The sequence below is a fragment of the Coregonus clupeaformis genome, unplaced genomic scaffold (genome assembly GCF_020615455.1).
Source record: "Coregonus clupeaformis isolate EN_2021a unplaced genomic scaffold, ASM2061545v1 scaf0176, whole genome shotgun sequence".
In the NCBI taxonomy this organism is placed as follows: domain Eukaryota; kingdom Metazoa; phylum Chordata; class Actinopteri; order Salmoniformes; family Salmonidae; genus Coregonus; species Coregonus clupeaformis.
Genome location: NW_025533631.1, coordinates 57,130 through 67,976, shown reverse-complemented (window position 1 = coordinate 67,976; position 10,847 = coordinate 57,130). Strand labels below are relative to the sequence as shown.

At 50.0% G+C, this 10,847-nt stretch overlaps 1 protein-coding gene across 1 annotated transcript in view; it reads right to left on the bottom strand.

The window, feature by feature from the left end:
• Positions 1-809: 809 nt before the first annotated feature.
• The window catches only part of LOC121567554 (toll-like receptor 4), a 30,898-nt gene continuing 20,860 nt past the window's right edge, over positions 810-10,847 (bottom strand). The window contains 1 exon segment of the mRNA XM_045213943.1: positions 810-912. Within this exon segment, the coding sequence (XP_045069878.1) occupies positions 810-912 (103 nt within the window).

Genomic DNA, 10,847 nt, shown 5'->3' with positions numbered 1-10,847 from the left:
TGAGGTTGTGGACAGGTGTCTTTTATACTGATAACAAGTTCAAACAGGTGCCATTAATACAGGTAACGAGTGGAGGACAGAGGAGCCTCTTAAAGAAGAAGTTACAGGTCTGTGAGAGCCAGAAATCTTGCTTGTTTGTAGGTGACCAAATACTTATTTTCCACCATAATTTGCAAATAAATTCATTAAAAATCCTACAATGTGATTTTCTGGATTTTTTTTCTCAATTTGTCTGTCATAGTTGACGTGTACCTATGATGAAAATTACAGGCCTCTCTCATCTTTTTAAGTGGGAGAACTTGCACAATTGGTGGCTGACTAAATACTTTTTTCCCCCACTGTATATACTGAGATCATGTGACAGATCATGTGACACTTAGATTGCACACAGGTGGACTTTATTTAACTAATTATGGGACTTCTGAAGGTAATTGGTTGCACTAGATCTTATTTAGGGTCTTCATAGCAAAGGAGGTGAATACATATGCACGCACCACTTTTCCGTTATTTATTTTTTAGCATTTTTTGAAACAAGTTATTTTTTTCATTTCACTTCACCAATTTGGACTATTTTGTGTATGTCCATTACATGAAATCCAAATAAAAATCCATCTAAATTACAGGTTGTAATACACCAAAATAGGAAAAACGCCAAGGGGGATGAATACTTTTGCTAGGCACTGTATATTCCAGGATGAGATTCTAAAAGCTTTGTGTTCCATAGTGTCTAGTGTTGTTTTTGTGTGGTTTAGGCTCGGACCATTACAGTAGGTGTGAGCAGAGCATGTTGAGCATCTGATACATACCTCTTAGGTCACAGGATGTGGCTTGGGCGGGTGCATTAGTGGGGGTTGGGCCTGTTGCTCTGCTAACGTCCTGGGCATATGTGCGGCTATCATGTTGAGGTCCTTGCTGCAGGGTAGGGGGCATGGGGGGGGCATAGGTCTGATCTGGGGGGGCCTATATAGGGTGTGGCCAGGGTTTGGAGTGGTCTCAGATGGTTGGGGTGTGGCTGGTGAAGCTGTGGTCTGGGTGTAGGTCCTCTTGGCGTGGATTATCTCGGTGCAGGTCCTTTGGGAGGGGGTCTTGCAGGTCTGGGAGGGTGTCTCGCTGGTCTGAGCGGGGTGTCCGTTGCTCTGTTGCTCCTGTGTGAGGTGCTGGGGCTGCGGTTAAGGGTGACTTCCTTCAGGGTCCTGGTAAAAGCTGGGATGGCTGCCTTGTAGAGGTGGACCTGGTCGTAAAGGCTGTTCAAGTCCAGGGTGGAGTGGTGGGCCAGGTAAACATTTGGTTTTGAAGCACAGTCATGGGAAATACTTGCGTTGACCCGCTGTATGGTAGCAGGGTGAAAGTATTTTCGTGGTAGCAGATAACCACTTGTGTGTTGGGGAAAGTAGAAGAAGCTTTTTCAATCACTCCCTTGAGTGCTGTGGCCACCCTTTCCTGCTGTGCTCTCAGGTCGTTTGTGCCTGTGTGTATTACTATGTGGCTGGGTGACCCTAGTTGGTCCTCAGACAGAATGTTTAGGGCGCGCTGGGTGTTTGGACACCAGAGTTTAGAGACTGTGTGTTTGGGAAAAAGTTGTATATACAGTTGAAGTCGGAGATTTACATACACCTTAGCCAAATACATTTAAATTCAGTTTTTCACAATTCCTGACATTTAATCCTAGACCCATTTGCGACCAAGCTTTAACTTCCTGACTGATATCTTGAGATGTTGCTTCAATATATCCACATAATTTTCCTTCCTCATGATGCTATCTATTTTATGAAGTGCACCAGTCCTTCCTGCAGCAAAGCCCCCCCACAGCATGATGCTGCCACCCCCGTGCTTCACGGTTGGGATGGTGTTCTTCGGCTTGCAAGCCCCCCTTTTTCCTCCAAACATAACGATGGTCATTATGGCCAAACAGTTCTATTTTTGTTTCATCAGACCAGAGGACATTTCTCCAAAAAGTACGATCTTTGTCCCCATGTGCAGTTGCAAACCGTAGTCTGGCTTTTTTATGGCGGTTTTGGAGCTGTGGCTTCTTCCTTGCTGAGCGGCCTTTCAGGTTATGTCGATATAGAACTTGTTTTACTGTGGATATAGATACTTTTGTACCTGTTTCCTCCAGCATCTTCACAAGGTCCTTTGCTGTTGTTCTGGGTTTGATTTGCACTTTTAGCACCAAAGTACGTTCATCTCTAGGTGTCAAGCAAAGAGGCACTGAGTTTGAAGGCAGGCCTTGAAATAGATCCACAGGTACACCGCCAATTGACTCAAATTATGTAAATTAGCCTATCAGAAGCTTCTAAAGCCATGTCATCATTTTCTGGAATTTTCCAAGCTGTTTAAAGGCACAGTCAACTTAGTGTATGTAAACTTCTAACCCACTGGAATTGTGATACAGTGAATTATAAGTGAAATCATCTGTCTGTAAACAATTGTTGGAAAAATGACTTGTGTCAAGCACAAAGTAAATGTCCTAACCGACTTGCCAAAACTATAGTTTGTTAACAAGAAATTTGTGGAGTGGTTGAAAAACCAGTTTTAATGACTCCAACCTAAGTGTATGCAAACTTCCGACTTCAACTGTATTTCCCATTTGAGTCCATGAGAAGTACAATCGGTGGCTTGTGAATGTCCTCAGTGGGTGTGGGGGGGTTTTCAAGAGGACTATCAGGGGGGCTGACAGGGAGGGGGGGTACTCGGAGGGGGTGGGATCCCCTGGGTTTGGGGTTCTTCATTTATCTGTCCTGCTGTGATGTTGAGGCTATGGTCAGGGTCTTGGTCAGGGTCTGAGGTGGGCTGTTCTGTTCTGCTGTGGTGTCGAGACTTTGGTCAGGATTTGAGGTGGGCTGTTCTTCTGGCTTCTCTGCGGGGGTGGCCAGCTCTCTAATGGGTTGTTCTCTGTCACACGTCATCTCTCTCTCACACACACATTTTTTGGCACTTGATGTGTGTGTCTATGGTAAATCAGCAGCTAGAGCCCGCTGTCTGTAGGCGAGTCATGTCAAACCGAAAAGCAGTAACTTTTTTCCAATGGAAGTCTTCACTATTCAGACCATCCAAATTCTTGCCTGTAAACAACAACCAATCTGATAGATGAAATCCGATAGCTGTAGGCTTGGTGTCAATGGCCCCGGACGTCCCTGTAATTCACTGCAGGCGTTGTCTTATAAATGGAAGCATTTGTATTACAGTGCCAGGACAATCAGGCCATTCACACAACTGGGAAGATGCATGATGTCCACAATTCTCATCCTCCTGCTTGGCCTATATTATGGACTTCATGTTTCTCTGGTAGTCAAAATGTTCTCTGAGAATTAAAACACAATTCTGTATGTAGTTAATCGTGCAAAAGGGAGTGTTTGTAAATTCCCATGAGTTTATTAGAAATAATGCAGATGGACCACGTGAATATATGTAGAGAAGAAGAGAAGAAGCTGCAGTCATGCCTTTTTACAATCACATTGTCTTAAGTCAACAAATGACCAAATTGAGGTACACGTGCAGTACTGCAGTGCAGTTTGATATAAAGCACTGTATACCTGAATAATCTCTTGTATCAAAAAAGTCATTATAGGGACCAAATAATGATGATCCACACTTCGTTGACAATATATGTAATAAATTATCAACCCTGCAAGCAATTCAAGACTCTATTATTATGGTGGGAGATTATAATACCGTTTTAAATAGCTCAATGGACCGTAAAGGAAATCACACTACAAACAATCACCCTCATGCTCTTAAGGAAATCGTAAATGTCATGGATACATTAGAACTAGTAGATATGTGGAGGCTTAAATATCCTGATCTAGTGAGATATACATGGCGGAGACTCAATCAAGCTAGTCGTCTGGACTTCTTTCTTATGTCATTCTCATTGGCACCAAAAGTTTAAAAAGTGTTGATAGGGGACAGAATGCGGTCGGACCATCATATATTTGGCATATACATTATTCTTACTGAATTTCCACGTGGGTGAGGATAATGGAAATATAATCAAAGCCTATTGGATGATAACTTGTTTTTAACTAGGACAGAGGAATTTATAACTGATTTTTTCCGACATAACATAGGAACAGCAAATCCCCTTATTGTATGGGACACCTTAAATGTGCCTTTAAAGGCCATGCAATTCAGTACTCATCTCGAAAACAAAAGCAATTTAGGTCAAAAGAGTCCATACTAACAAAGGAAATAGAAGGTCTAACAGAACAGATAGATAGCAATAAAAACTGTAACATAGAGGCTCAGAATAAATTACAGGAAAAACAAAAAGAAATTGAGAAACTTATTCAAGAAATATCAACTGTAATATCTTATAAAAAATTAAGCAAACTGGATGGAATATGGGGAAAAATGCACCAAATTATTTTTAAATCTTCAACATAGAAATACTACCAAAGATAATTTACTGAAACTGGTTACAAGTGACGGAGTCACCCATGATTCACCAAATGATATTTTGACGGAGGAAACAAAGTACTTTATGTCATGAGCACTCTCTCTCCCTGGTAGCAACATTTATTGCATTCAATTATCTTCCACTCTGCTCACCTCCCTCTCTCTACTCAGCCTAACTAGCTCCACCTGCCCTGCTCTGCTCTTGTTACCTGGCCAGCTGCACTGCATTTCCCACTCACCATCCTCACCTTGCCTCACTCTGTTCTAATTACTCTGCCAGCTGAACTGCATTTCCCCACTACCTCTCCCAGTATATCAAGCCCTGTTTTTCAGCCAAGCCCTGTCAGATCGTCTTCAAACCCGGACCAGTAACCTGCCTGTCTGCGCTCTGACTCCTGTTTGTGATACCGATCCTTTCTTGACTGCCTCCTTGTTCTACTGCCCCGTCTATCCCAACCTGCCTTCTGGACCTCGACTACTCTCCGATCTTCAGCCCCTCCGTTAACTCGTTTCTGCCTTCTGTCTCTCACCACGATATTTGCCCAGCCCTGATCTGTACTTCTGCCTGCCATTCATATTGCTGTTGTGTGTGTGTGTTCCCCCCAGGTCTCCGACCACCAGATGAGCGTGCCCAGACGTTTCACCACCCTCAGCCCGATACGCCGCTCCATCACTGGGGAACACACACACTAAGCACTTGGACTGGACACCCCCGGACATTTGGTGACCCCCGGAGCACAGGTACCCACAGGAGGACCCTGAAAGACCCCTGACACCCCTGGGACTCCTCTTCCCGCCTGTAACCTTGAATAAAGAACTCTGAATTTGAACTTGCGCTCTTGGGTCCTCTTCTGTTCGTGACAGAACGATCTGACCATCATGGACCCAGCGCACTCCCTGACCACGATGGAGGAAGAGCCAGAGAGGACTGCCCTACAGCGACTGGAACGCTCTGAGGGAGACATAAATCGGATGGCTGGCGACATCGCTTCCCTTCTCCAGCTATTCAACCAGCAGCAACAACAGTTCCAACTGCAGCAACAACAGCCAGCCCAAGCCCTGCAACTACTCTCAAGCCCGGCTACTCCACCTGCACCCCCCTGGTCCTTTTGTTCCTGTACCACCGATACTCCTTCATCCCTCCGCTGGAGGTCCCAATGCTGCAGGCCCGGCAGTGCTGCCACCAGATCCCCACGCTCCTGAACCAAGGATTGGGAACCCGGAACGTTTTGATGGCAACCAGAAGCAAGTAAGACCATTCTTGAGCAGCTGCCGAATCCAGTTTGCACTACAGCCCAGGACTTTCTCAACAGAGGGAGCCAAGGTGGGGTATGTCATCACACATCTCACCGGTCGAGCCTCGGTTGTGGGGAACGGCGGAATTCGACTGCAACCCCAGCCTGTGCCTCCTTCAGTGCCTTTGAGGAGGAGATGTTAAAGGTCTTTGACCTAGGCTCGCCAACAGCCGAAGCTGACAAGCTCTGCTCACCATCCGTCAGGGCAATCGGACAGTGGCAGACTTCTCCATTGACTTTCGTACCCTGGCCAGTCAAAGCTCGCTTAACCCAGAGGCACTGGTGCAAGCCTTCCTCCATAGCCTGGCGGACTATATCAAGGACGAAGCTTGTTTCCCATGACCCGCCCTCAACGCTTGATGCCGCCATTGACCTTGCCGTTCGCATTGACCGCCGTATACAGACCCGGGAGGAGGGAGAAGGGCCGTCTCAGTCAACCTGCCATCCGTACTCGGGTCGATACCGCTTCTGTCCAGCCCCTGCCTGTCAAGTCCCATAGCCAACTCAATCAGCCTGAGCCCATGGAGATTGGCCGTGCCTCTCTGACTCCCGAGGAGCGTCGGCGCCGTCTAAGCTCCAACCTTTGCCTCTACTGTGGTGGCGAGAATCACCGTGTCGCTACTTGTCCGGCAAAAGCCGCAGCTCACCAGGTGTAGGGGAGATCCGGGTGAGCTCAACAAGCCTTCAGTCTCCTCCCATCCGAAAGACCCTGCTTCATCTCCGCCTTCAGCTTTCTGACAAGACTCATACATTGGCCGCCCTTGTGGATTCCGAGCCGAAGCAAACATCATGGACCCTGAGCTTGCACAGCAACTGGGCGTGAACCATCATCAACTGACACAACCCATTCCTGCACGAGCCCTGGATGGGCATCATCTTGGTACTGTCACTCATATCTCCGCCCCTGTGACAATCCTGCTGTCAGGAAACCACCAGGAGTCCATCCAGTTTCACCTCCTACACTCACCTGGCCAACCACTCATTCTTGGATACCCGTGGCTCCGTCAGCACAACCCCCCACATCGACTGGGAGACAGGAACAGTCCGTGAGTGGGGAAGGAGTTGTCACCAGACCTGTTTAAGGGGGCCACCCTGCCCGTTCACCGGGAAGGATCTAGCGCTACCTCCGACATATCCAATGTTCCGGCCTGTTACCACAGCCTGAAAGAGGTGTTCAACAAATCCAAGGCGACATCTCTACCCCCCACACAGACCCTATGACTGCGCGATTGATCTCCTGCCTGGCACAGCACCTCCCAAGGGTCGTCTGTATTCACTGTCAGCCCCGGAAAGAAAGGCCATGGAGGACTACATTAATGACTCTCTCTGCCTCCGGGATAATTAGACCCGTCGTCTTCCCCCGCAGGAGCGGGATTCTTCTTTGTCCGGCAAGAAGGACGGTTCTCTTCGTCCATGCATAGATTACCGGGGTCTGAACGACATCACGGTTAAGAATCGCTACCCACTGCCCCTTGCTCGTCTGCCTTCAACTGCTGCAGGGAGCCACTGTATTCACTAAGCTGGACCTTCGCAATGCCTACCATCTGGTGCGGATGAGGAGGGAGACGAATGGAAGACAGCGTTCAACACACCAACCGCCACTATGAATATCTCGTCATGCCCTTCGGCCTCACCAATGCCCCAGCAGTTTTTCAAGCCCTAGTGAATGATATCCTCAGGGACATGCTAAATACGTTCGTATTTGTGTACCTTGGCGATATTTTAATATTCTCAAAGACTCTGTCAGAACACACGCACCACGTCCGGTTGGTCCTGCGCCGCCTGCTGGAGAACTCTCTTTTCGTGAAGGCAGAGAAGTGCGAGTTCCATGCCAAGACCGTTTCATTCCTGGGGTATGTGGTGACCGAGGGCAGCATTCAGATGGATCTCACGAAGGTGTCGGCTGTCACTTCCTGGCCAGTTCCTGAGTCTCGGAAGAAGTTGCAACAGTTCCTGGGCTTTGCCAACTTTTATAGGAGATTCATCAGAAACTATAGCACAGTGGCTGCACCCCTCACGGCGCTAACCAGCACTAAACAACCGTACCAATGGACATCAGCTGCTGATAAGGCCTTCAATATCCTCAAGACATGTTTCACTTCTGCTCCCATCCTCCAGATGCCAGATGCAGCAAGGCAGTTTGTGGTGGAGGTAGATGCTTCGGACGTGGAGTGGGTGCAGTGCTTTCTCAAAGAGCAGCTGAGGATGGCAAGATGCACCCCTGTGCCTTCTACTCCCGTCGGCTAACCCCCTGCCGAATGCAACTACGACATTGGGAACCGCGAGCTGTTGGCTGTCAAGCTCAGCCCCTTGAAGAATGGCGGCACTGGTTAGAGGGGTCAAAGGAACCATTCGTAGTGTGGACAGACCACAAGAACCTGGAGTATATCCAAACAGCCAGGAGGCTGAACTCCCGTCAACAGCGGTGGTCTCTGTTCTTTACGCGCTTCAATTTCACGCTCTCCTACCGCCCGGGATCTCGCAACATCAAACCTGGATGCTCTTTCCCGGATGTTTCAGAAGGACGAGACCACCGCCATGACAGCTCCCATTCTTCCCAGCCACTTGGTCGTGCGGCCCTCACCTGGGAGATCGAGAAGCAGGTCATGGAGGCTCTTCGGGACCAGCCAGGTCCAAGCACCAGCGCCCCCAACCGTCTGTTTGTTCCAGCAAATCTCAGGTCACCTGTGATTCAGTGGGGGCACGAATCCCGCCTGGCCTGTCATCCCGGCATCACTCGCACCCTTCATCTGGTCCGCCAGCGGTTCTGGTGGCGGGGGATGAGACGGGATGTCCGAGAATTCATCCGAGCTTGTCCCACTTGTAACCGAAACAAGACTCCCAACCAGCCTCCTGCTGGGTTGCTGCAACCCCTACTCATACCCAAGAGGCCCTGGTCCCACGTTTCACTGGACTTTGTTACGGGCCTTCCGCCCTCTGACGGACACACAGTCATCCTTACCATTGTTGACCGCTTTAGTAAGATGACCCACTTCGTGCCCCTTCCCAAACTACCCTCTGCTAAAGAGACCTCCCAGGTGGTCCTGGAACATGTGTTTCGTATCCATGGCCTACCCCAGGATATAGTGTCAGACCGGGGCCCGCAATTCTCAGCAACCTTTTGGAAGGAGTTCTGTCATCTCCTTGGGGCCACCGCCAGCCTATCGTCTGGATTCCACCCGCAGTCAAACGGCCAGACTGAACGCATGAACCAGGAGCTGGAGAAGGCACTGAGGTGTGTGGCTTCCCAAAATCCCCGGGCCTGGGCTCAACACCTGCTCTGGGTGGAATATGCCCATAATTCACTCACCAGTTCCTCCACCGGGCTCTCCCCCTTTCAGTGTGTCTCACGGGTATCAACCTCCACTGTTTGCCAGCCAGGAGGCGGATGCCACCTGTCCGTCTGCTCTGCGTATGCCCGCGCTGCCGGGCCGCACTTGGGCCCAGGCTCGCACTGTGCTCCTGAAGTCTGGAACCAGCTACGCCGTCGGTGCCAACCGACGGAGGACCCCAGCACCTACTTACCGGGTTGGTCAGAAGGTCTGGCTGTCTGCCCGGGATCTGCCGCTGCGGGTTGTATCACGAAAGCTGGCCCTCGCTTCATTGGTCCTTTTCCTGTGCAGAAAGTCATCAGTCCAACGGCGGTCCGACTTCAGTTGCCCGCTTCCATGCGGGTCCACCCCACCTTCCACGTCTCCCAAGGTCAAGCCGGTCCATGAAAGTCCCCTGGTCCCTGCAGCTCCGGCGCCACCTCCTCCGCGCCTCGTAGATGGCGGTCCTGTCTTCACCGTCCGGCGGCTGCTCCGCTCTAGGCGAAGGGGTAGGGGTCTCCAGTACCTCGTTGATTGGGAGGGATATGGTCCAGAGGAGAGGACCTGGATCCCGGCCAGGAGGATAGTGGACCGGACCCTTATCACTGACTTCCACCGACCACATCCTGATCAGCCTGCAATCCGTAGGGGCGTCCAAGAGGGGTTCCTAGCCGTCCGGCCCGCCTGCTCCTGTCTCAGTGCCTGTCCTGTCTCCCGACCGTGACCCTCCAGCTCCTTCTGAGGATGAGGAGATTCACTCGACCGCTCGGAGGAGTTCTGACCCGCCGCCTGCTCCCCTCCACCCTCCCGGCATGATGTTGTTCTTGGGACTTCTGGGGCCGTCCCTTGGAGGGGGGTCCTGTCATGAGCACTCTCTCTCCCTGGTAGCAACATTTATTGCATTCAATTATCTTCCACTCTGCTCACCTCCCTCTCTCTACTCAGCCTAACTAGCTCCACCTGCCCTGCTCTGCTCTTGTTACCTGGCCAGCTGCACTGCATTTCCCACTCACCATCCTCACCTTGCCTCACTCTGTTCTAATTACTCTGCCAGCTGAACTGCATTTCCCCACTACCTCTCCCAGTATATCAAGCCCTGTTTTTCAGCCAAGCCCCTGTCAGATCGTCTTCAAACCCGGACCAGTAACCTGCCTGTCTGCGCTCTGACTCCTGTTTGTGATACCGATCCTTTCTTGACTGCCTCCTTGTTCTACTGCCCCGTCTATCCCAACCTGCCTTCTGGACCTCGACTACTCTCCGATCTTCAGCCCCTCCGGTAACTCGTTTCTGCCTTCTGTCTCTACCACGATATTTGCCCAGCCCCTGATCTGTACTTCTGCCTGCCATTCATATTGCTGTTGTGTGTGTGTGTTCCCCCAGGTCTCCGACCACCAGATGAGCGTGCCCAGACGTTTCACCACCCTCAGCCCGATACGCCGCTCCATCACTGGGGAACACACACACTAAGCACTTGGACTGGACACCCCCGGACATTTGGTGACCCCCCGAGCACAGGTACCCACAGGAGGACCCTGAAAGACCCCTGACACCCCTGGGACTCCTCTTCCCGCCTGTAACCTTGAATAAAGAACTCTGAATTTGAACTTGCGCTCTTGGGTCCTCTTCTGTTCGTGACACTTTAAGCATATGTTTTCGTTTCAGTCGCCTCCATCTCATCTAACTGAAGCTAATTGTAGAGATTTTTTTTCTATTGATAATGTAAAATTAACAGTCATACAGAAAGACTCATGTGAAGGTGAAATTACAGAGGAGGAACTTCTGGATGCAATTAAAGACTTTAGGTCCGGGAAAACTCCAGGGTTGGATGGCATACCAGTCGAGGTAT